General features: G+C 41.5%; 1 protein-coding gene across 5 annotated transcripts in view; it reads left to right on the forward strand.

The window, feature by feature from the left end:
- TMEM131L (transmembrane 131 like) overlaps positions 1-26,740 on the forward strand; it is an 86,563-nt gene that overhangs the window by 6,339 nt on the left and 53,484 nt on the right. For all 5 annotated transcript variants that reach the window (XM_068942340.1, XM_068942343.1, XM_068942341.1 and 2 more), the window contains exon 3: positions 1,559-1,602. In XM_068942340.1, coding sequence (XP_068798441.1) covers positions 1,559-1,602 — 44 coding nt within the window. The remainder of the gene's footprint in view (positions 1-1,558; positions 1,603-26,740) is intronic.

A 26,740-nucleotide genomic window follows, 5' to 3' on the forward strand; every position in this document is an offset into this window, starting at 1 on the left:
GATCCTGGACAATTATCACAGTGTCTCCAACCTCCATTAAAAGACAGGCTTGCAGGAAGATACAGAACCCTCAAATTAACTTGCTTCCCTGTCAGGCTTGTTATAGAGTTCATTATGCTACTGTGAAGGCTCTGCTGCTTGTGTTGGTTGATGAGCTGCTTCTGACGAAAGATTAAAGATTAGATGCATGTGGTAGCTTTTGGGAATATATGAAAGCTATTTTTGATAATATTAGCCATTTATGCTTCATGTCGGGGTCTTTTTTTTTTTTTTTCTTCCCTCCCTGGTGAGCCTGAGGTCTTCAGAAATGTTGTTGTTTGTCCTGTTCAGTAGACTAATGGGGCTACGTGGGCTGCTTAAGGATCCAAAGTCTGCAGAAAGAAGTTCTATGTTTGTGCAAGTGAATTTTTTTTTTCCAGTATGTAGTGAAAATTGAAGCTGGAATCAAAGCTAGTGACTTGGGGTCTGTTCAGTGATGCAGTTAAAGTGGAAAAATATGTGGGAGGAATGATGGAAGGTATAGTCTCTTAATTTTATTCCCCTCCCTTGCCCCCCTAAAAAAAACTCTACACCTTTTCAGCATTAAAGTTTGTAGCTTGTGTCTTGTGGAACCATCACCTGCTTCTGCGGTAGCTAAGAAAGCTTATCAGCTGTGCTTGGCAGGACAACTGTGACCTTTTCTTGATAATGTTAATCTCTCTTAAGTTGTTCCTCATATCATCAGTGCAGATTAGGTTGTTGTAACACATTCCGTTTTGAATTATACCTAAAGCTCTCTTGGAAATTTCAGCCAGTTCAGAATGTAGTTATCTGCTTGTTTTAAAAGGATTTCCTGCAGGGAGCTCATTGAACCAGTGCTTGAGTTCATTTTTTTAGGCAGTTCAAAGTGTTTAGTTTTGAACTGCAAGCTGTCACGGTTTGTTTCCTGTATATCTTGAAAACTACCTTAGTCCAGCAATTGAGCTCAGCTGTTGTGTTTTAAGCTTATATTCTACAACTTGTGTGCGTTTTACTGTTCACTGGAAAGCTCTAGGTCTGGGCTCTTACCATCTCAGTTGAAATTTGTTACCTAAACTTTATTTTTGACGTTACAACATCATCTGAATTTCAAGGCATTCTGTATCTTATTTTCTCAAATACTAGCTAATGAAATTTACTGGCACAGAGCAAATAATTTGAAGATGCAAAGAGCTAGTCTCCCTGTAGTTTGAGGATGATTGATGTTTTTAGTTTGAAAGGATACATGCGAACAGAATTTTGGAAAGATGCATTTGTATAAATAAGTAAAATAAAGCGACATTTGAGGGGAAAAAAAAAAGATGAAATAGCCGTGTTACGTCACCATTTATCTTGGCAGAATGAGCTGAAACTTCAAACGGGGTGGCTAGCATCCTACCTTATTTGAATCTTGAAGGAGTCGCTGAAGGAGTTTTAGATTTGTGAGTTTTTTGCAAGTGAGTCACGAAAGCATCCATCTGCAGAGGAGTTAAAAATGGTGCATATGGTGCACACTATTATAGTTCTGAGATCCTTACACAGTATTTTCTTTGTTTGTTAGGCTGAACCTGAGGAGGATGTGGAAGAGCATCCACAAGAGCAAAGGTAAGCAAAACCCAAATGAAAACATGAGTATTAAAGCTCATTCTGTGTTTTGCTTTAGGGAATACTGAAGTATAATTGGACAGACTACTGAAAAATGATCTTTTTTTCCTGCCTTATTGTATTAAATACCTTTTCATTACTTGTGGCTTTATTTTCTCAACTAATACTAATATTCAGTTGTTACCAAAAACAAAAAATAAAGGGCAGCATATAAGTGACAGAAATAAATGCCCTCTTGTGTCTGTTTCTCGTTATTTTATCTCTAAGCTGCATTTACTTTGTATTGCTTTTGCGCAAAAAAAATCTACGTTTATTCAAGGGCTTTATTGTGTACTTTGTAATTCATTCGTTTGAACTAGAGGACAATTTTCAGTTCCAAATTCTGCATACCTAAGTAGTCTTGGAGTGTTAATGTTCACAGCAGGGTAAAGAAAATTTAAAGTCAAAGACCTTTTAATGTGTTGCAGTGGAACAGTAAATATCCTGCTTTGTTTCTTGAAATCAGATAAATAGTAAAGCTCTTAAGAAATGTAGTCTTCAACTATGCTGTTTCTGTTAATGTCAGGCCTCCTCTACTTTGAAGAGTTGGGTAAATAGCATTGCAGATTATTTTTTAAATACACATCTTGTTTCCTCTGAGTGTCCAGATTAAAATGCTTGGACATCTACCAGTGAAATGTTTCCTTCCTTTGGTATGTATTAATGCGGGTACAGCTTTCAGTGCCATGCAAGTTGTAAAGATCACAAGACTTAAAATAAACAAGTATAACACCACTGTGTTCCGATGGCTGCAGTACGCCAGAAATGCTTTTCTCATTTATCTCCTGTCTTTGCTCGGGTTTGAGAGAGAATAGGTCTGATAAAACACAAGCCTTGCTGGGTATTGACAGAAGGGGTAAGTGTAGGAGCAGAAAGGAGATGGTTATGATTGGTCTGTCCTGTGCTGCAACACTGCAGTTCTCAGTAGAGGTTTTCTCCCTCTTCTGCCCTGTCAGGAGCAGTCTCTTTCTGCAGTATATTTGTGAACCCAGGGTCAGTTGAGGGCTCTCACGCCTAATCTTTGTGGGAATGACATAGGTGGAATAGAAAAGAGATGGCTGAATTATTGCTGCTTTAAGCAGCTGTTGTTGACAGTTTCTACTTATGTATATCCCTGCTTCCTATCTGCATAGAAAAAAAATTTGTTCTTTCTCCACGCTTTGAGAAAAGGGGAGCAAACTGATGCAAGCGGTCATTTTCTTGCATATAATACTGAATTTGGTCTGTCAGCTGGGGACTACTAAGTTTTTATGCAAAACTTTCACTGCATGCCTGAGCAAGCTCTCCTTCTTGAGATGTAGTCAGAAGACAGCAGTTTCATACTATGCTTAAAAGGGTTTGTGAGTTTTTTCACTAGTAGACGGGGAGATGCAGCTTGGGGTGGTCAGGAGTGGGGACCTGCCTGTCTTTCCCTGGAGATGGATAGAGTGACTGGCTACTATGGCAATAATAAAAACATTGTTATTGAGATGCAGATAGGAAAAAGTGGTTTGATCATTTATTTTTATCATTCAGATGTTCAAAGATTCTATAGTAATTACTCATTTCCAAAAGTGAATTTGGGCTCTGAAAGTAAAGTTTATAAGGTTCACTGTTGATGGATGGAAAAATCCTTCTGTTATACTCAAATGCTTCAGGAAGCTTAGCTTAACAGACACTGATCTGTGTGCATCTATCGAACTGTTTTGGTTTAGTGCAGTATGTAAAACTGTGTATGCTCCATATAGTGGAGGTACGTCATAGCGTGAACTTTATGGAGAAGACTTAGCAAAGCTATCTTAGAAAGGCTAGAATGGGTTAGTTTCTTTTTAGGTTAACTTTCATTCCCTTGGCTTATGTTATTATATATTGAAATCATGATGATTTCCTTTTCCTGTAGCAGCAAAACCTGAAAGCTTGCAGCATCTCCATCTCATTGTCCACTGACACACTAACACGCCCTAGGGAAATCAGCTAAAGATGCTGAAGCTTGCTGTGGAGTACCTAGAGCACTAGAAGCAAAGCACCTGAAAGTAGCAGTCTGAACAGAAATTAACAGGGGTAGTGAATGCAAAATTGTTCCCAGAACTGAAGAAAACAGAGAGGGTTCAGCATCTTGGGGCATAGAGGAGAAAGTCACTTCACAGAACGTGGTATTTTATTTAGTTTCTAATTCTAGGGCTCTCTTGGGAGCTTGTTAACTTAATTTAAAAAAAAGAAAAAGTAAAGCATTAACAGTCTGTTAACTGACTTCCTGTGCACGTGCATCACAAGGTCTTCCATTTGAGGTGGGCTTCTTGTTTTTCTGTTGTTCTGTAGTGAGTACACGAGAGGGGTGGAAGTTATCTTTTTCTGTCTTAGATTGAGCTTGAACAAACATGTAAGTTTGCATAGGAATAAAAAGTGGTTGTCAAAATCTTTTTACAGAGAGCTATTTCAGAGATAAATGAGAAATGGTTGTTTTGGATGTCTGTAGGCTTTCAGCTGCCCTGAGTAAGAAAAGGATAATTAGCAACATCTTTCTTTCCAAACTACGATTCCCGCCTTGTCAATTGCTTGGATACCACCACAGGTTGCTTTCCTCTATTTTCTGTCTCTTTGGATCAGACTCTGAAATAAGAAATGCTCCCTAGTAGATAGTTGAGTTGCTGGATGTACTTTTTCGGGCCACAGTCTTTGACGGAAGTAAAGCCATGCTTATTTGGACCAGCCTGTTAAAAAGTTTCAAGTTTCCTTAAAAACTATTGCGTTTAAATATCTGTAAAAAGATGCCTTCCAAAACAAATTTGGTTCAGGATGTTAGCAGAAAGTCAGTGACAGGTGTTGACAGGTAGTTGTTTTTTTTCTGCATGCTGGTAAGTGTTCATTTGCCCACAACTGAAAGTGACAAATTTTGAAGATGTAACTGCTTTTTTTTTTTTTTTTTTAAATGACCCATTTACTAAAGCAACCAAATAATTAGTCCAATGTACAACTCTGGCACAGATAAAGATATGATAGTGTTAAGTGATGATACTATTGAAACTTTAGAATTTCCACTTTGAAGTAAATATTAAACTAGCCAAAAAGAAGAAAAAGTCCCGTGTATGACATTCTTAATCCGTCCGTGGTTTTGAAGAATTTTTCAAAGAGGCCTTTTAATGTCCAGTTTTCCGACTAGTATTTTAAAGATCACTTGTACCAGTAGACTGTTGCAAGCAATAAAACATGTGGAACAAGTACTGCTATACACTCTAATATGTGACATGCAGTAATACTTGATGAGAAAGGCATATATCCCCATACTCTTAGTATTGTAGCCAGCAAATAAGAGGATCTTTTTCACACTTTACATGAAACAGATACTTATCTACTTAAAGACAACTTATCAGATAATAAAAATATTGAGTGTGATCCAGTTAGCTCAGTCAGGCATTTTGCTGAACTTTTCCTTTGATCTCCTGAGAGAGCGTTTGACCTAGTGGACTGGTGCTGCTTACAGCACTTAACGATACCAGCTTTGAAAAGTTCCAGCTACTGTAAGAATTTGGCCACTAGGGTAACCGCTGGCACCTGGGACTTTGACTCTCCTAATTGTCAGGTGGGATTACTCCGAATCCCGTGATTTTTGCTGCCTCTGTGAAATACCGCTTCAGATACGGAAAAGAAATTGGAAGGTAAAGATAAGGAAGGAGCACGGTGTTACCTTTCCCTGGTGTTGGACAGTGAAATGTCGTTTGACATCACTGAAGTGTAATAAAAACTAGTAATCCTAAAGAGTTTAGACTAATGTTTGGAAAGACCAGGGTCTGACCAGACTGGTTGTCTGAGAGACAACAAAGCAGTTTAATGAGTACAAATTGCAGAATTACTCAGGTGTTTAATAGGCTCACAGTTGTCTAAGAAATACAGGTGTAATGTTTTCTTCAGTAATGGTTTGGAAGAGTTAGTGTGTGGTATGTTGCAAATTCGTATGTTGCAATTTCCACTTGGCCCCAGCTTCATTCATCTCCCCTGCAATCGAGAGTCCACAGTGCCAGGTTCACTTGCGTCTATCTGTGGGGACAGTCTAGAGTCTAGAAACTTAGTGGGAGTGGCTCCTGTGTGTGCAGAAAAGCTTGTGCTCTCAATGCCATGATGTCTAACAGTCCAGTTTGTGGAAAATAACGCCATGGAGAGCAGTTTTAAGGCTGGCTGCCTGACCATTAGCTTTGGTGGCCAAGCCCAGGAAATTGATTTTTTTGGTCAAGAGAAAGTCTGAATATTAACAAATGATTTAGAATTACTTTTATTTTTTTAAAAACATCTTTATTAAAGTTAGATGGAGTACTTGCTGGGAGAGTTTTTCAAAATGACTTTGTCAAAGCTACTTTTCAGCTTTTCAGAGTGTAGTGTTGAAACTGTTCAGAAGGAACCATCCTAAAACCATGTTCTGAACCTCAGCTCTTTGGGGTAGTAAGTATAATGGCAATCTAAATGATTAGCAAATATGTGAAAAATTGCATGTAGACTTTTCCTAGGATGTACACTCAGTCTTGGCTTGTAATACTGAAAATTGGGTTTATTCAGTTTTACAGGGTGGGGTTTTTTTGAAGTGAACGTAAGAACGTCTATTTCTTCTGTGGGGGGTGGGGGGAAGAGCGCTGCATTTCTTTTGGTTGAGAAAAGGCTCTTTAGTCACCAAAAATCAACCCGTTTCTACAGCCTGCATAGAATGAGTGTGTTTTCACTGACTAGCTCCAGAAGAATATTTCAGTATTGTATCAGTTATAAACAAAAGTTAACCAATGTCACGGCTGTTCTATCCTACTTAAATCACCAAGGGGCCGGTCATTTTTAAGCTTCACTGGATGAAGAAGAAATGAAAGTTTACTCTATATAATCCCTAAAAATAAGGGAGTAGCAATGAGATACATACACCTACCTGTTAGGTTTAGGTGGAAATGTTTAACGAAACAGCTGTAGGGAACATAGAGAGTAATGTGAAGCTCGAATGAAAAAGGCTTACTGGAGAAAACTGTTAAAAGGTTGACAAAGTTAAAGGATCTCTTACAGATGAAGAAACAAATTGTTTTGAAAGAAATTGTTACTGTTATATCTACTGTCCTTTAATCTTCGACTTCTGAAAGGCCTAGCGAGGGTGGCAAACTGAACTTTCACTTCTTTAATCTTTTATCTCTGACTTGCATGTTGTAATTCATTCACTGATGACCTTTGCCTTGCTGACCTTTGCGTTACGCGCTGTTCGGAACAGCTTTGCTCTCGGTGTGCTGCGCTCCTTCCAAAATACTGATCCTTTGCGATGGTATCGCTCGTCTCCTGAGGCGGGAAGTAAAAGACTTGAGGTTTTTCCAGGACAATTTACTGCGTGCCAGTGCTGTGTGCTAGCAAATGAGTCCACTTTTTTTTTTTTTTTTTAATTTTTAAGTCACTTTCAACCACTTCTGAAACTGGAACGGCAGCCTGGCCAGCTGTACTGTATTTCAGACCAGGAGCTAATGCTGTGCCTTTCTGTGATCTGGAATTAACGGAAAATAAGACAGCTTGCTGCATTTTGCAAAGAACTGTCAAACTTTTGTCCTCGACTTATATCTTAATTGGCCTTAATTGAAATATTTTAAAGATGATGCGTCACCGTATTTCGTTTCTCTTTAATATACTGTTGCAGTCCCACACGCTGTCAAAAGCTTCTGTGTTTGAATTGGGGGGGGAAAAAATGCTTGTGTGTGTATGTGATATATGTATGTATACAGGTACATATGGATAGATATCTATGATATGTGATGAGTACCTGTCACTGCTGTGAGCCCTCCTGCCCTAGAAGATGCCCATCAACACAACAGCAAATATTTCATCTGTATGTTGGCCTTTACACAGGCTTAAAATGGTCTTTCTCACCTATAGGTGATAATTTGGCTGTGAGAAATGAAGACAAGCTTGGTGTAGCTATGAGTGTTAACACTTTTGCTTTCACATGGCTCATATTGCCTTGAAGAGCCATGCTTGCTATCTTTACCTCATTTCTGTACTTGTAAAAATAGCAAGCAGTGATGGTCGTCTTCCAGTGGGGCTCTCAGCTCACTGTATATGAAGAAGCTGTATTGGTGGATATGCAACTAGAGTAAGTTTTCTCACGTGTAATGACCTATTTTAAATAGACAAATAAACTATTTAGTATTACATTTTTGGCACCTTGTCTTTTTTCTTTCTCGTGTTCTGTTCATTTCTTCTTCCTTATCTCTGTTTCCCGCTTTCTCTTTTTCTGTTTGCTTTCTCTTCCATAGATCTTATGCATATCTTACAACATCTTTCCTCTCTTCTTCTAGTGCCTGTCTGGGCCATGCCTGAAACAGTTGTGTTTTCAGCCAGCAGTGCAAGAGAAAGAGGCCTTCTGTGCTGTCCCCAGCTCCTGCAGCCCTACAAGTCAGATCAGGAAACTCCTTTTTTTTTTTTTTTTTTTTTTTTTTTTTTTTAAGAAGCACGTTTTTTGTTCTGTTTTTTTTTCTGCTAGGTTAGCTTTAACCCATGATTGTTCTCTGATCTGGTTCCCTTTAGCTAGACAAACGTCTGTAGTGGCAGAAGGAAGGATCTGATGCAGGGACAGGGGCAAGCGGATGGGGGGGGGGCACTGTTGCTTTTTGTGGCAGTGTTAGGTGAGAGCGTGCACGAAACCCTCCCTTGGTGTCTGCCTCCCTCTGCACCTGTGCAGGAGGATCCCCTGTGCTGGTGCTGGACCTTGAAGCCAGAGCTGCATCTGGCAGCTCAGCTCAGCTGGTGGACGGCAACATCACGGCATTCCTTGTGACCGCAGCGCGAATGAGTGGGGCAGCTCTTATGGAGGCCTGCCGATTTCTTGGTGCAGCTTTGGTTCAGACCTCAAACCCTCTTCCCACTCTTTCTGCATGCCCCTCTCTTCTGTCCTCTTTTGCCAGCTGCCTTTTGGCCTGTTGGGTGGTTGAGGGTTGGTGCTGTTCCCCGGGCTGGCCCCAGCTTTCTTATCTCCTGCCGTGCAGCAAGAGATAGGGAGGAGTCCTGGGAGCGGTGGGGACATAGCTGGACCTTCTGCTGTGCTCGCTGCCAATGAGGAGGACTGAGAGGAGAGCATCTTGTCGTATGCTGGGAGTAATAAAATGCATTTGCAAAGCGTTGGCTGTTATGTAGATCTAGGGAAGAAGGGTGAAGTATTTGTATTGGTATGATGGATAGGCTTGGGAGACAGCTGATGGATTTGGGCGGATGGAGTGGTGAATTGCACAGCCTGCCGCTGTGTGGGAAGTAGAAGGCACGTGTGCATACATACCCGTGCACAATTTGTGCAGTTTAGTGGGGTTTTTTTTCCAGGCTTTTGCTGAACCCTTATAGCCTTTGCTTTGGGACAGAGTCTACCCAGAACACATGATGTTTAGAGTTGGGACAGTCGTCATCTGAGCGTGTAGAAAAAGGGCGTTCAGTCTCCTATTCCCCATTCAGTGTGTGTTTTGATACTGGCTATGAAGCTAAGCAAGAGTGGAGATGGATCTCATGGTGGCACCGGCTGTTAGTATGGTCATTCAGCAAACATAGGGAGGGTCAGCTCCTTATGGGAAACACCTGCATGCTGTGAATGCTCTGGAAGACCACCTCGGAACGTGACATTTTTTTTGTTAAACTTAAACTGCCTTGTTTTGACAAGGGGACGTAAGAACATTTTAATTAAGTAAAAGTAAACAGCTGCTGGGACACGTTTGTTGTCATCCTAATCATTGTCTACTTAGTGTCCCCCTTCCCTACTCTTAGATAAACAGCCTAGAGTAAGGATTCTCTTCTTACACCTCAAATTTTACATTTTAATGCACTAGTAATGAATTTCAAATTTGTGTTCATCTCAAGCTAATCCATCTGATTCATGGACAGGAAGACACAGAAGATTAGCTTTATACTTATTAATTTATTATTATTTTGATTCAATAATAGAGAACTGCTTGCTTAGTTGCTGAAGAGAGCTTAATTTGCTGTAATTTTAATTTTATCATTAGACAGTTAAATGACAGACAGCTGGATTAACAGACCATTGTCAGCAATGTGAGAATTTCATACCTTGCAAGTGTTTCGATTCTCAGCTTTTCTGTTACAGATTAGCAAATTGTTACTAAGTAGAAAAACCAAAACTATACTTTGTTTACTTCTAGAAATCTGCAAAAGGCCCGCTTTTGAATTGTCAACCCCAGCACGTTGGCTTGATTTCTTATCACTTGAAAATAAAGTTACCTGAAATCTCTCTTCCTCTTGCTTTCTCTCCGTTACCTTAATACATTCATTAATTAATTGGAGAGTGAAATTTATCACATCAAAGAAAGTGTCATAGGCAATGCTGTTACCTTCCTGCTGTCCTCCTTGAGACTCAAAGATAGTAAAACACCTGGTTGACAGCACGTTACTTATTTTAACCTAAATAGGAGTGTGCTCTGCTGGAAAAGCAAGAGTTTGAGCCCTGGCATTGGCTCTGATTGGAAGGGCTTGCAGGCAGTTAGGTGCAAGAGCATCAGATTTTTCAGCAATTCTGGTGTTTGTAATTTTGGTAAAAATAGGGGCAAGAAAACAAAGCAGGTAGCTCGTTTTTACCGCTTTCAGTCTCAATTATAAATTCAAGCCTTAGTTTTTAAAACTCCTGATTGCATTGGCTGAAACATTAATGTTTATCCACTTTCTTCAGTAGCTGCTTAGGGAAGTGTTCCTTGTGACAGTTATTACAGAATGACCAGCTCTCCTCTTATCAGGACAAAGTCCTGTCCCCTGTAGGGAGACAGGAAAAAGTATATCCAATATTGTACTCATACATGGCAATAATATATATCAACTATTTTGCAGGATTCTGAGTGCTCTAAATAATTTGCTTTTTGTATATAGAAGAGTGTGTTTTAAGCACGAAGTAAGGAGCCTAGAAGAAGCATGCGGTCAATAGGATGAATTTAGGTGTCTGTCTTCTCTGAGGAGTTTACTGCTCTGTGTAATGTCCAGTCTATAAACAGAGCTGTGGAAGACAGAGGGCAAAACTAGGCTTTGTTAATAACCTCCCAGCCTCCCGCTTCCACAGTAGTGCACAAGTAAGGCTGCAATTTTTTGTCTTGGTAACTTTTAGGAAGTGGTGTGGACATACAATTAGAAGAGGACGACAACTCAGGGATGGGTTTTTTTGCATGCAAAACAGACCTTGTTTTCTGTGGAACAGATGGGCTTTATATAAATTTTAAACACGGGAATTTTTCAGTCAGAACCAATCACTATAAATAAGTTTTGTGCTCTAAATTATGAGGAAGGGGAGAGAAGGAAAGAATGTTTTCCAAGAGGAAGGTGAAGGGTAGCCCTCCATTTTTCTGTTGAGGTTCTCCTTCTCCAGAAGCCTCCTGTGTAGTTCAGGTTGTCTGCTGCACTACCTAGTGAACAGTAAGTTGTTTACCATCCCACCCACCCATACACTAAAAAATCCATGGATGTCAAAATTAAGTTTGAAATGTCAAATTAATGGAATTTCTGACTGCCTGATAAAAGCCAACTGTTGCTATACAACTTTACACATGTGAAGGAGTTCTGAGGACTTGGAAGTAAAAAGGAGAAAGTTAACACAGTATATAGCATTATTTACTGTTGGAATCCAAGGGTGCATCCCCCCCCCGTTCATAGTTTTGCTGGGTTGCAGTTAGAAGTTGGGCTATTTGAACAAGAAAAAGTTTTGTAAATGTGTTTGTTCATAACAGCATGCTGTTTCAGGAAACATGAAGAAAATAACTCACCGTTTTTAAAGCAGAGTTTGATTAGAAACAGTTATTTCGGATGATGAGATAGTGACCTTTGCAGTGATGTAGCTGAGCCTTTGTTTTAAATCACTTCAGTTCATTTGCAACTCTAAAATTTAAAAACTGATCCCATCCTTGAAGAGGCTTGCATATCTTTATAATGATAATCTGACGCTTCAAGATAGCTGGAAAGACCTTCTGAAACCTGAGTGTTATATATGGAGAAGAAAAAAGTGACCTTAAGTCAACAGGGTTCTGACATGTGTTCTCAGTATTTCTTTTTTTATGTATAAAAACCTCCCTTTTTTTTCCTGTTCATTGATTTTTCTGCTTCTCTTTGGGACCTTATTATTAAGAGGCTGAAGGGTAATTCCATTGTTTATATCTCTGTATGCTATCTCAAAGAAAAAAAAAGTGAACTCTGCATCAACGCTGATAGGCAGTCTCAGCTGTACATAGTATATAAAACAAAGAAAGGACCAATTTGTGTTCTGCTTATCTCAGTCTCAGCTACAGCCCTTGCCTTGACTTCATATCTGTTTCTCTCCTGTGTGGGACTTTCCCAGCTCTTAATTTTTTTTTTTATTTAATCACTTATGAATGCTGACACCTGATCTGATGGAAAGTTAGTATTCTTGTTTATTTTATGTTTTTTTTTTTTCCTCTCTATGCTCCTCTGAGGACTGCCATGTTCTTACAGGCCCGTTTCCCCTCCTGGTTTACCGAAGGTCGTCTCTCTGTCACAAATGTGGCGGTTATATGCTCGAGGAAAGTTTTGTAGGTGCTGTAAAAGGCTCCAAAATGGGACTTTCGATAGCTCTGAGTGACTTTGAATCACTTCGAATGACTGCAGTCAAATTCTGCCAACTTCTTTCAGAGCTAATGATGTTTGGCAGGCAATGGATCCAGATGTTAAGATTTGTTTTTTAAGTCTGTCTGTGTACTGAGGTCTTGACCTTTCCTGTGAAGCTACTTCAATTGTTTCTGCAACTTCTGGTTATCAGATTCAGCCAATAAATGGCCACCTGGAGTCCTGCTTCGTGCTGATGCTCTTTCCCCTGTTAATACTTCTAAAGAGTTCTCTCACAGGCAGCGCGTGTGTTTGATGGGATCAGGCGACCTTTAAATATTTTACTCTCTTTACAGTCCTTGAGCTGTCGATATTTGTTTCTTACTAATGAGAACACAAAGAGGTTCAGTAGTCATGTATCAAAGTAAAATTGGCCCACATACATGAGTATGTGTATGTGGTTGGATGCCATCCCTTGGCATTTAGGACACTGACTCATGTTTGCCTGAGCACTATGTTGCATTGCCATTGGGAATAAACTTGGAATAAAAAGGGAATTTGGAGACTTGTTTGACAATGAGCCAATAATCTTGGGGTGATGCGTTTAGCACTGGAGAGAATAAAACAGATGTATGCTTGTTTTTGAATTATTTGTGAGGAAGATCCTCTGCATGCTTTACGAGGTCTTGAGGTTCCTGCGTTATGGTGCCTTTTAACACCGTAGCTGTAGTGCTCTCAAGTAAAAGGTGCAGTTTCCACAAGCATTTAAAAACATGAGCGTGTGTGCATGCGCATATATTTTTTAAAGCTCTTAGGCGCCCTTGCTGTTTGTGTCCAACATCCTATACTCAGAATCCCAAAGCAAAGTGCACCACGTTCTCAAGTTTTTTTTCTCCATGGGAGTATGTTGAAGATGCTAGTTACTCATCTGTTATAGACCGGGCATTTGATGAACAGGTGAGGTCTATATGTAGATTTCAATCCGTATGAAACCCGTCCTGACCTACATTGTAGTGTTAACTGTTGTGATTGCACAACAGAGTTGAATCCTAAGAGAGCTGTGGGATAAAAGTCAAAACTGGTTGAATTTGTTACTGAATCATCTAATATGATACAGTACTTTTTCTTTGAGATTAAATTGCTGGAATTCATTAAAAATTTGGTAATGTTTGATAGAAAATAAAAGCTGTAATTGTAAAATTAAACGTAATCATACTTTCCTGACATGCCGCTGAGGCATAAGGATCATATTTTTTAGAAGCATCTGAAATATATAAAGGTTTGTGTTTTTTACCCAGCGTGAAATTATGGCTCTGCCAGAGTTACTGCCAAAATTACTGCAGGACTGGCATTCCACAATTTAATGTGATCTGGGCATTGGTTACTAACTCCTGGAAGCAACACAGCAGTGGCTGAAAGACACCTTAACAGATCAGCTTCTGCAGCGTGCACCAGCTGCAAGTCTTGCGCGTTTTGAAGTAGTGATGTTATCAGCAGTAACGAGTTACTATCCCAAAAAAGTGTCATGATAACACCAGTGCCGATGCAAATCCCTTGGGCAGGGCAGCAGTGGGGTTTTGCCAAAGGTTGGGGTAGTTTTCTTTCCCCTCACTGAGTGCCCGCCGTCTCCCTGGGCACCTGGCAGTACTTCAAAGACTACACTGCAACGTTGCACTGAGCGTGCTGGCTTTATCCCTGTCTTTTCATGCCCTCTGGGCTCATGGGACATTTCTGCCAGCCCAGCTTTCTGCTGCCAGACTTTTTTCTGCAGACCCCATGGAGGCAGCAGACCTGTCCTGCTCCCTGGTAGCGCTGCGAGGGGGCGAGTGCCAAGCCAGAAGGGCTGCGCATCCGAAGGAAGGAAGTGGCAGCAGAGTAGTGGCTAACAGGGAAAAAATATTAGTGTTAGTGATACCACAGGACTACTGCAGTATTGTTGCCTAGTCGTTTTGGTGTCGTGTGGTATCCTGTACGCTTACAGCACTGTTGCGGCCATTGCTCTTCTGTTGTTTGAAAGCAGATCAATGCAGAGGGTATGACGGTGGTCAGATTGCAGTAATCGTAATAAAAATATATTCAAAACCAACACAAGAGCCTTAGGGGTACCAGTCAGGCAAGGTACACGTGCTGCGTGACCTGAAGTTGACTCTCGATAAGAAGCAGGATCTGTCCTCACCACCAGCATGTGATCTCATCTGTGGGGAAGCTCCCTCCGTGGGCACTGGGGTGGTTGAGGACAGAGCTGTGGGTGTTAGATGGCTAGTCTCCTCCCGCTCCTTCTGGAGATAGAGATGCTTCAGCAGAGAGCAGTTAAGAGTCTAATTTAGCTTCTTTGACTTGCCCTGGGGAAGAGTCTGTTTTCTCCATCCCCTTGATGGGAGCTGAGTGGCAAGTTTCCTAATTTTGGAGCCCAAGGCGAGGAAGCGTTCACATCCCCCGAGCTCTCCCTTCTTCTGCTGCTTACGCAATCTCACGTGGCCAGAAAGAACAAAAAAGGCAGGTGATGTTGCAGTAACTTTTTTAAACCCTCAGTGTTACTGACTAGCATGGCAAGCCTGTCTGGCTGGGTTTTTCTTGGGGGGTTGGGTGGGTAGAGATACAAAGACTTTGATATGCTTGGCCTTGGTCTGTTATGTACTGAGGCAGAGGCTGCGGTTGATGATTTTGCATCTTAGGTACTGCAGGACTTTCTACTGTAAAAGCAGAGGATGTCTGCGTGCCAGCTAGGCCTTTCTCGGGGAGCGGCACGAGCCTCGGGGGAGCTCCTGCTCATGACCGACTGCCTCAGTGTCCGAGGTGCTCTTCAGCCTGCTGCCTTTTATTGAAGCTCCAAGCAACAGGTTTATTAGAGCAAAGTCAAACCGAAACGGGATGCTGCCATCCATGCAGGATGATCTGGCTGAGGAAAGGTTGGGCAGCGTGAACCACACGTGATGCTAGTTAGACGTCTTGCTTAATGCATCACCAGAAACTGGTCAGCTGCAATGTAAGAACCTGTCTAGGCTAGAGTTGGGCTGGGGTGGGGGGAAGGACAGCCAGAAAGACGGAGGAAAAGAAACAAAAGGGAAGAAAAATGATTTAAGGTTGTGGACCAAAAAAAAAGGGACACAAATCCTGAGAACACCCTAAGAGAATGAAGATACTGGTAGAAAGGGGAAAATGAAAGCTAGCTTATTTAAAGCGCTAGAGAAAGCGAGTAAGGGAAAAAGATTACAATCTGGTGATTAAAGGAAAGATGCACAATAATAAAAGGGAAGTGAAATGAGAGAAAGGAGGGAGCGACTGATTCATCGCTCTTCACACCATGTGTAACCACCTACCTTTATAAACTGAACGCGAGTCCGTGCGCAGCTGAATCGGGTCTCCCTGCTCCACTTGTCAGCAGTGTTTAACAGTCGTGTTGCACACTTGCTCAATGTGAGTGCAAGTTACTCCACGAGATACAAAGCTGTCAGTGAATCAGGCCTGCTTAGTGACACTGTATGTTGCCTCTTATACTTTGTCTAAATATATGTTTTATTGAAATACATTGTCTTCTTGGCTGAAGTTGTGGCTTGGCAGTAGACACGCCAATAAACATGCAAACAATAAAGACTGCATGTGACCTGGACATAGAGATAATGAATGTGTTAACCACATGAACGTAAATTGTGTAATTCCTGGGTTTTTTGTTTTGTTTTGTTTTTGAGAAGGGAACAATGAAAAGTATTGCATTGCCCTTAGAAAGTGAGCGATTATGTACTATTGTAGAACGGGTTTTGCAGTTCCTGATCACTTTGCAGATTTCATGCATCTGTTGTGCTTTTGTGTCTGCCTGCTAGGGCTGTATGCCATGTGCACCACTGGTTTGTGTCTGTAAATCCTGATTCCTGGCAACTGGAGGAGGGTAGGGAGTTGAAGGGCCTGTACTTGACCAACTCCTTGACCCGTGCTTTATGTGCTTTGTTGCTATTAACTGCCTTTCTTCAATAGCTATTGTTTGATTTCTGTCTTGGTGCGTTCTGTCTTTTATTTGAGTCCTTTGCTGCAAGCCTGCTGCGTACAACCCATGAGGTGCTTGCCGCCTGCTTAGATATTTCTGTGGCCTATTGGTGACCTAGTTTCTGGAGCATTTAAACTTTTCTTTCAAAAGGGAGGCATTTCTGGCTTTTGTGAGTATTCTCAGTGTTGCTGGGATAATACGGCTGATCCTGCAGATGCACTTAGTCACTTTAAAACAACCAATCAAACCCTCCCTGCCACATCCTCATACCTTCAGTCTTGCTTTTTTTTTTTCTTGTAAATAAATAAAACTTTTCATGTTTGCTGGTCACCATAGCGCTGGGTTGCATTTTGGTGGGTGGTTCCTTCTTGGAACTGCTAACAAAGCGTTTGTTGCACAGCCTTCGAATGGGATGACAGTACCCCGGCTAGTAAGAGTGCACGCCTCTGAATTTAAGATGGAGGCCTTTGCTTTTATTTCCAAACTGAGGAAGCTCATGTGGAAGTTAGAGAGCAAATACGTGCTTTCAGGTGGCAGTGTGCTACGCTTATGAGGGTGAGATTCTGTGCAGTGTTTTTGAGCAGCGCAGAGCACTGAGCTGAGGTGGAGGGCTCAGCTCCGGCATTGGCGAGGGGCTTGCAAGCCATCGTGATACCTTGCTCTTTCCAACTGGATCTGAGAGTTGGAGAAGATGCTTGTATGCTTTAGATACTCCTGGGGCCCACCTAAATTTTATACCTGTGACAGGATTGCCTGGTGCGCTGTCATTACTTTGCGCTACAAGTTGGCCCATCTCTGCCTTGGCTTTGTCGCAAGGTCTTGCTCTGAGTTTAGGTTGTGCTGGTCATGAGCACTGCACTGGGGACAAAGACTTTTGGCTTGAAGACTCGCAGCTTTGTTTCATTTTCCCACTCTGCTGAATTTTTACAAGCTGTGGAAAGGTAAGATGATGTGGTATAAAAAAAAAAAAAAATCTAATGGAAGCTGCAATTCAATGTATTACCTACTGCTGGGCATAGTTGGGTGCAGCACTTTGTGCTTCCTTGTTTCCTGTGCCTTTTTGCTGCAGTCTTGGCAGACGTTAAGTCTTCCATTTTGAAATAATCAAAGATTCCTCTTACAAAACTTCATTGCTCCTTTATTAGTGTAAAACGTTGCCGTGGGGTGACGTGAAGAAGCCCTTTAGAGTTTGAACGCATTTCTAGCACTTGCCAGGCTTGTTTTCAAGCGCTTAGGTCAAGTGTTTTTGAAGGTGCTCTATAGTGCTGAATATGCCCGTAATAATGGGTAAATACGCTGTACTTCAGTCCTGCTTCTTGGCCCATTAGTGGGCGCCCCCCCCCCCCCCCAACCTGCAGAAGGTCCCGCTGGCTGCAGCGGGATCTTGTGCAGGTACCGAGGTGCAGGCTCCAGCTGGCTCTCGTGTAGGAATATGACGTTTATTTGCTTGTCATCCTGCAGAGAAGGGAATACGGAGGGAAGTACAGCCAAGGTTGTGTAAATACGTCTTTGGGCCGCAGAGAAATCTTTGGCCCGTCGCTAGCCGATTTTCCTGACAGGTGGAACTTGAGAAACTCTGTGTTAAATAGATGAATTTGTGCAGCGGGCAGAAGCTTTCCTTTCAGGGGAAGCAAAATTCTGGTTTATGAGGACCATTAAAAAACTAAGAATAGCTTTACTTTGTGATTGTGTATGATGAAAAATGTACTGTATCAGTAGTTTCACAAGTGAATATATTTTTCTGCGTGCTGAGGTGTTCTCCACTTCAAGCGAAGGGGTTTCCTGGGGTTTGATTTAACCCAATCCAGGGAGATGGTGAATGTGTTCAGCTCCTGTGGAAGTGGATACCTTTTCATTGACCGCGAGGAACAAAAAGTGATGGCTTGGCATTTTAAATTGGCAAACCCTGATTAGCTTCTCGGCTTTGAAATAAAGGAGGAAACACTTAGAAATCTAGGGGAGGTGAAGTCTTAATATAGTACTGGATTGCAGCATTTTTGTTAAACTGATATAAAATTATCAAAAGCTGACTTCCTGTTATTTTTTCAGCTTATTTTCTTCCTCTTTCCTCCCCCACCAGTTGTTCTGTTGAAGGAAGCAAGTGTTAACTCGTTGGCTCAAGGTGCCCATTACTGGAAATCAAAGCTCTAGAGGTTAATGCTCCAGCCATGACATAACTGAGTTTTTCGGTGGTAGACATTTTGTTAATAAACCTGTGAAACAGTGCATTTTTCATATGGTTCTGCTTTATTTAATGGGAGAAGGTTGCATTATTTAGTACATTAGCAGGAATTGGCTCAAAGTGCATGCTGTGCATTGACTTCAACAGATCCCAGATGTTTTGTAAGAACTTGATAATTTCTGCAATGAGCATTGCAACTACTAATCCTAGCAGTGCTGTAATGTTTGAATTTTTGCCAATTTGGACTTTCAGGTGTAATTTCTTTTTTTAATGTTGTGTATTTCTATTCTTTGAGAATGTAATCTAACGAAGTATTCAGTAGTACTTAGGAAGAGGTCACGAATACACTGTGAGAGTGCTTCCTGTTATTAATAGCCCTGAATCATGGAGTTGTCTTTTCCTTTTGCATCCCATGACGGAGAGCGCCGAGTGACATGAGACAGGCTCTAGCAAGCTGCAGTGCGGGGAATTCTGCGGTCTCTCCGTACCGCGTCCTGCCGCTGCGGTGCTTGACTCGCTTTGGGTCACAATGTGGAAGTGATCTGACGCGGTGGAGGGTTTCCCCTTTCTTTTTCTGCCCACAAAAGGGGACGTAACTTGGAAACGTAACTGGAGCTCTGTCTGAGGAGCTGCAAAGAAAAAGCTTTTAATAATCGGTTTATTTAAACATGTAGAGGAAAATAAAAATGCATACTGCAATCAGTTAATAAAACATGAATGAACAATGTCAGTAGTCTGCAGTTGCTTTTTTTTTTTTTTTTAAACACTCTGATAATTGTATAAGGTTCTCCTAAGAAAAAGGTTCTGGGTGTTTCTGTAGAAAATACATGCCCAGTGAAATTAAATAATATTGTGCTTCATTTTGGTAAAATGGCATCGAACCCAATAGGTTACTGCACCAGAACAAAAAATTCTGCCAAGCCGCTCCAAAAGGGAGGGAAGAGGGGGAGCGAAGAGGCTATAACATGTCCCAGGAGGGAAAAGCAAGAACAAGCCGGTGACGTTTCATTGGGATGCGGAGGTGTTAGTTTTGGGCTGAACAGCTCCTTTTTGTGCTACTACTCTTTGTCGATGGCTTATCTTTTGTTTTTCCTCCTTGAGATTTCGCGGGGGCTCCTGGGCTGGGGGAGCGGCAGTCGTGTGTGGCTGCGCGCCAGCCCCTGCCCACCGAGCCTGCTGTGAGGGCAGCCGGGCTGCCTAAGCGCCGGTTCACTCGGCGGCACCATGCTTCAAAGTACCCTGAAGAAAAGCGTAGCCTTACTCTTTCTCATTATGTGTCTTTCTCTTTTAAATTGTACTTTTGCAGTCAGATGATACGGCTTGGGAAAACGCTATTCAGTGACATGACAAATGAGGTATTCTTAGAAAGCTAGTCTGTCTAGTTTACATTCTGGTTAGCTTGCGCGTGCCTCAGAAGTGTTGTGTGGAGCTTCTGATGTTGGAGGAAAGAATGAAGTTTTTAATACAGCAAACAATAGCAGCTATAATTTTTCTCCTTGTAAACCTTAATGGAGCACTGAGAAAGCTGAGCTTGGCTGTGTTAGTCTAGCAAACGCTCGGTGAAGGAATGGTAAGGGATGTGTTTGTGTAGGTTTTCAACAGGGACTCTGTTTTTCCACTCTCTTACAGGTCTGTAAAATAATTCGCTACTTTATCCATCTCTACCGTGTACTGCAGAGTTTACTTTTCTGAATAAGAAATATTTGAAGCTGTCTGGCAAACTATGGTATAGATAACTTGTACCATTTTGGATACTGAATCCATTTTGGTTGTCCTCATATATTGGCTTAAACAAGGAATGGTATTTGATGGTCATGCGAAATTATTAGTTAATGCTTAAAGTTTATCCCCCCCCCCTTTTTTTTTTTTAAAGGTTTGGGCTGAAATTCAAAAAATGTGGAAAATATAAAGTAAAGGGGTAGTGTTTGCTACTTCTGTGTCAAACAGCCGTACGTGTACTTTTGCAGCTTCCTATGACGCTTGAACTTATCGACCCTTCTGTGGCACCCTTTCAGGAGCAGGTGATAGCAGATGCGTTGTCCAGACCAGAGGGCATAGATTAAAGCAGAATTTGAGCTTTTGGGTCCTCGGTCTGAATTTTCTCGTATTTGCTTTGCTTCCTTTTTAGCTAATGTTCTTTTTTAATGTTTCAGGGGAAAAAAGGAGGGGAGAGGAGGGGATTTTTGGTACTTACCAGATGCACTGCAAAGATTTCTTGTGGACCATTAAGATCTACCGTGCAAAATCTGTGCTTTAGCTGCCTTATAGGCCTGTATTCTTTCATTGTAAAAGGAAACTGAAAGGCTTGGATTAATGAAGCAACAGCAAAAGACAGCTACTGCAGAAGATTATCACTGTTAATTATTAAGCAGGTCAAGCTTATCAGCTACCCCAGAACTCTTTAATGCATTTGGCTGAACTATTCTGATCTAACTTAAAATGGTTAAGATGGAAATTTTTGGCTGTAGCTGTAAATAGAAAAAGGAAATGGTTGAGTGCAATGATATTTGACAAGAATGTAACTTCCTATTGCTGTGAGCTTTGCAGCCCCATTGTGTTTCCTGTCACTAGCCTGCCCCGTCCTCTCAAGACAGGAGCGAGAGCTTCTGTGCAGGGGGACTGCTGCATTGCCCTTGCATACAAACAGTGAAACCTTTGAAGCAGGGTTGCAGCTGAATTGACAAAATATGGCCCTTAACTATTCAGCCTCGGGAGAGTTTTGAGTAAAAGCGTGTGCCAGTAGGAAGCCTACGGTTAGTTTCCTCCCCTTCTCGATGCAATGAGATTTTATTTGAAACTGATCTAGCCTTTTTACTGTTTAAACTCGGACCTTTTCCTTTTGTATTGCTAATTGTCCCTCCTTGATTTGCATTTGCAACTTTCAGCTTGGGTCTCCCCTTTCTGCCCCCCCCCCCCCACACACACACACTCTGCAGGAACAGTGAACAAGTCCATAGTTACGTTTAAGGGAATTAAATTAAGGCAGGTATGAATGAATCAGTATGTGTTTTTTTGTGAACTGCTGCTTTTTCCTTTGTTGGTTTCCTAATGGTGTTAGTTCAGGACAACGTTTAAAAGCAGACCTTGCCGCTGAAATCTGTTGTCACAGTATCACTGTTGCAAGGACAGAATTAAAAAAATTACTATCTAGTGTACAAAAACGAGTACGCTGTCATTAGGTACAAGGCTCGTGAGCTGTATTTTAGCTTTCTTAAGATCCTTTTATCCTACCTCTTTCGCAGGGATACGCTATGACGTTTGGTTACTGTCAGCAAAATACTTTGGCAACTTTGGCTAGGGAACGGCCATTTGAAAATCCTGGTATCTCAGCGCAAGATTTGCAATTGGAATGGTTTGCACAGGATTTTTGCCTGAGGAAGCACTATGCTGACTGACGTTGTTGGAGCTTTTTCTGCCTGTGCAGTACATGACTCATGTTCCAATAGCATCTGAAAAGACTGAGCAACAACTGTCCTGTTAGAAATGTTTCGTTTTCAAAGCGTGGAGGCTCAGGTTAGGAGCTTGGATAAATAGCCTGATTTTTTTCAGGGGCATGGAGTTTCATAGCTCCTGTTGAAACTATTTGGGATTGTATGTGTTCAGCATTCTTCCAAAAGAAGCCATTTATTTACATATATAAAGTAGGCCAGGGTGCTTTCAGGTTTGGCTGTCTGACTGTATTTGTTAATTAAGTCAGACAGACAAAAGTTGACATCTCAGACGTGATTTGTGATTTTAGAGCGCTTCAGTTTCTGAAGAGCAAACCTGAGTTATGCAGGCAGCTTAAGTTTGTGGAGGGTTTGGCAACTGTAGGATAAATAAATTATCTGGAAAAAAAAGTAAATTTGGCTGAAAAGCTTTGAGGTTTAAAAAGAAAAAAATAGCATGAATTGCTTTGTGTGCCTTTGGGATTTGTGTTTTTATTTCGCATACTCATGGGCTAGAAGCAGTCTTTAAAAAGAAATGGAACGCAAGATTTTCTCATAATCCCAGAAGTCCAGGACCTGGTAATTCAAGATAAAACATGAAGAATGCCAGGGCCTCTGAGAGAATCATTAAGCATTTATTTCATTAGGCGAGTGACACGTTTGATTTTTTTTTTAGATCCTAGCAAAGCAAAAGTAAATGTGTGATAGTTCCCTTGGTTTTAACAGTTAAACTTTTCTTGAAAGAGTTAAATTATAAAGAAGCTAAACAAGAAAGACGAAATAAAAGTTTTATTTCAGAACAGTTATCATCATCTTAGGTGCTTAGAGCCCTCTTCCTGAAGTGTTGCAAAATGGACAGGCAATTATTTCGTTATAGGAAGAAAAAAGGGAAAATGAAGGTAGCTCTTCAGCTTGCCAGGACGTTCAAGATTCGCTGGCACTGAGGGAGATGCTTCAGAGGAAAATATGTTCGAAGTGCGTTTTGGACTAGTGGGTCCAGTGCGTTCATCCAAAACAAATAACTTTGATATTTCTTGGCCCAGCTGAAACAAGACTCCTTTGTGTGTGTGTGTGTGTCCACAAGTAATTTGCCAGTTCAGTTTAGGCCGCATGGATGTCTCAGTACCTGCTTTGCCCGCTCGGCTCACTGATTACATGCCAGTGACCTGCGCTGTGCCCACAGCTGTACCTAGCCTACCCCTTGTTCTCCCAGAGCTGTGGCGGTTCGTACCCTTTGATTTTTAAAAGTAACTGGGAAGCCTGGGTTAATGACATAATGACATAGCTCTGAAAGGTTGCTCATCCTTTCTGCCATGTGAAGCACTACTTTGCTTTTTTGCAGAACCTGTGCTGCTTTTTTTTATTTTTATTTTTTTGTTCAAGCAGTCTGTCTGTCCCAGATGCCTAAAACATACAAATCTCCTACTGGACTTTGTCCAGAGAGCTCGGGTTGTTGCTTGAAATCTGGGTGACTAAAGGATTTCGAAAGAAGAGATCTCAGAAAGCAATTTCAAAGGAGCTAAAGTCATTGTAAACTCATTTCTGAACTTAGTACAGATTTCAGTTATTTCAGAAGTTGAGGACTGACTTATGGGAGAGGATAATTCCCTTCTGTTGTTAAACATGCTTCTGTTAAAGTAAAAGCCGCACACACACATCTGGAGAAGAAGGCTTTCTCTTTTCTCTCTACTTGTTTTAGAGCTTCACACCTCACCCTTCCTCTGCTGTGCCACAATTCTTCTTGGTTCTTATTGTGGTTTTTGTCATGCTTGGCACTTAACTTATTTGGCCCTTTTTCAAGGAGTCTGGGTGTGTGTGTGTTTGTTTTTTAGGGTGAGGGTAGGGAGAAACACCTAACTTTTTTTTTTTTTAATCCAAGTCCTTATATTTGCATCCCATTGAGAAATTTGACTTTATTTGAGAGTTGCAATCTGAGACGTTGCCAAGTTCGATCTGTACAGGCTTGGTGCAGTTATGCTTCTGGCTTTTATAATAAATAAAAACAAAGGACCACTGGTTCAGGTAACCGTTTTGCAAAGTACTTGTATGAATGGTATTGCAACATATTGTAGGGAAGGAAAACAAGGCAGACAGACGAAAGGTTACCGAGAAAGACGATTGATGGCAGTGGAAAAACTGAGATGAGAACAGAGGAGCCTGGGGAGGCTGCTTACAGTTGTATCAGTTATATGCGCGAGAGTCTTTATGGAGGTAGAAAAGAATGATTTGTTTCCGTGTTTCTCCAGCCTCACCTACCTCTTTCCCTCAGTACCTTTTTTAATGGACCGAAATGTCAGCCCCCTGGAACTTTTGTAAGCGGTCTCGGCTGTATCCTGTTTTGCCAACTTCAGCAGGTAAAAAAAAAAATAAATATATGCTAGACCTGTCTACCTCCTGAAACCATGACTCTGGCAGTAAATCGTGGGGTTTACTTTTAGGAAGAGATTCTGCTTTGTTCATTGCGCAAACTTAGCTCCCCTTTCCTACTGGCCTGTGTGTGAAGTGTGCGCCGTACGTGTTAGCGCACGTTAGTTTTTTGAGGAGTAGCACCGTTTTGGCCTCTCCTGCTTTGTGTCAGAGCCTCCTCAGTCTGGGATGTGCAGAGCGGTTTGGTGGAAAATAGGAAGACCACCCTTCTTCCAGAAGCAGCCCAGTGCTGGTATAAAGCACGTAAATGGATTCCTAAGGACGAATTGCCAATCCCCAAGCATTCAAAAGTAGTGAGTCAGTCCTCCCCCTCTTCCCTAAACAATGCAGTGCTAAAAATAGGGGAGGTTTTTGCCTCCTAGGTTTTCAGTCTTCAAAATTCACATTTTTGACCTTTTCCCAGCTAAGCATTTTTTTTCTTTAAAAACAAACCAAACCCATAAGACTGAGGTGTTCATGTGCAATCACCTGAGCCTCAGGTCTGGGGCTTTAAAGGAAGTCCTGGAAGCTGCAGGAGCAGTGGTGGTCGGCCCGGCAGTGCTGGGGCCGTGGGGAGCCGTGCAGCAGCCATGCTTTTCTGGGTGCAGCAGCCCACCGAGGGGCACGCAGCAGGTAACTTGCCTGTGAGCTGTATACCGTTGTCGCAGGTTAAACATACCAGGATTTCTCATGACTCTTGCTGCCTCTAGGAGAAAAGTTTGCTGCTTGCAAAAATCTCCTTTAGAGAGGAGAGAGATACTAGATGACTTGACAGAAGCTTTGCATGAGGTCTGCAGAAGCCTTTGGTTCAGCTGCGGCTGGGATTTGTTTCTATTTCTATGTTAACTTCCCCTTAATTAACATTCTTATTCATTTGTCCCAGTAATTTCTTTGCATCAGCTGCAATCAGAACTATTAAAAGTATTTGGGTTAAGTTGTTTCCATATGTGGGAATTCTCCTCCTCTTAGTCTACTTGAGTTTATCAGGCATAGTCTGGAGGAATGAACCTGAGATCAGTCAGTAAATGAGGTTTTTTGAATTTCACTTCTCACTTTCAGTTTGCATATTAAAAATTGTGCTTTCCCGTATAATACAGCTATGCTTTCTTATACCAAAATCTCATTCTGTGGATTTGTTAATATTCATACCTCACATTGAACGTAAGAAGTGCCAAAATGCCAAACCCCAATGTCAATTTGTGGGTTTTTTACTGTATCAGTATACTCAAAAATAAACGTAATACCCCATGAGCAGAATGACACCAAAGGGACCTCTTGCAGATTACAGATTCCAGTCCCTTTTACCTGCTGCTTCCAAAAAACACCCCTGACTGCAAAGAAAAAAAAAAATCAATAAAACCTCTGCCCCCCCCAACTCTCTTTTTCTTCCTCTGCTGTCAGCAAAGGGTGCAAAAAGGAAGGATGAGGAAAGGTCACCAAGTAGCAAGTATGCTTATTCTCAGCTACAGGTGTCGCTATATGAATCATCAGATAACCTGCACCCTCAGATAATAAAAATAAATAGAGTAAATACATACTATAATACCAAATATAATAAATACATAGTATAATAAATAGTGTGTGTATATATATATATATATATATATATATAGAAATAAATAAAAGTAAAACTAATCAATGTAAGTAAATAAGGATATGAGGAAGATTCAAAGGAGCTAATGGAAGAAAAAAGGATCCTGGGATAAACTTCCCTCCAGTCACCTGTACTTCTGCTTAGATGTAGTTTATTCTGCAGATTACCAGGCTTTTTGTATGTATAATCTGCAGGTTAATTGATTCAGTTTTGAAAGTTCTCTAAAAAAAGGTATTTAGAGAAGATGAGGTCTTTTGTTTGGATTTTTAGTGGAAATACTTCTCTGGTGCTTGTGGTCAGTGAAGTATGAATAATGCTGCTATGAAGAAAGTCCTGTTTCCCCTTCTGCTCCCCACTGGACTTTGGAAAAGGGTCTTTGCTTTATTTGGAACAAATACTTGTTTGTAGAGTACATTATATAAAAATGTTAGTTTTTGGGGCTTTAAAGAAACATTCTGATACAAAAATCATACCCAATGTTGACCTGTTTTTACTTGCATCAGAATAACAGATCTGAAAGAAGGGAGGGCAAAGCTGTGTGCTGATCAGCGCTTCCAGCACGTGCATAGGGAGCCCCACAGCAGTAGGTGCCCTTTGGTTAGCCCCGCAGCAACAGGTCGCAGAAGAGTTCCCCCCTGGAAAGGGGAAACATTGGGAAACTCTGGAAGTTCTCCATGTTCCTGTAATGGCCTTTTCCCTATGGATGCACACCTATGAGACTTCTTAGTGGAGGGCTTACGATGGCTTAAGATTTTACAGCTCATGCTGCTTTAAAAAAAAGAAGAAGAAGAAAAAAAGACTCCAAACTGAGGTCCTAGGGCTGCATGTTTCTCTTTTTGCATAGGCAAGGGGGGTTCTTGCATTCCTCTGCTCTGCTCTGGAGAGCCTCTCTTCCACCTGCTTTTCCCCCCTTCGTAACCCACCTGCTGCCATGCCCCTTTGTGTGTGCTCATGTCCACCCCCTCCATTACAGGCGTCCCTGATGC

Source organism: Struthio camelus, chromosome 4 (assembly GCF_040807025.1).
Source record: "Struthio camelus isolate bStrCam1 chromosome 4, bStrCam1.hap1, whole genome shotgun sequence".
NCBI lineage: Eukaryota > Metazoa > Chordata > Aves > Struthioniformes > Struthionidae > Struthio > Struthio camelus.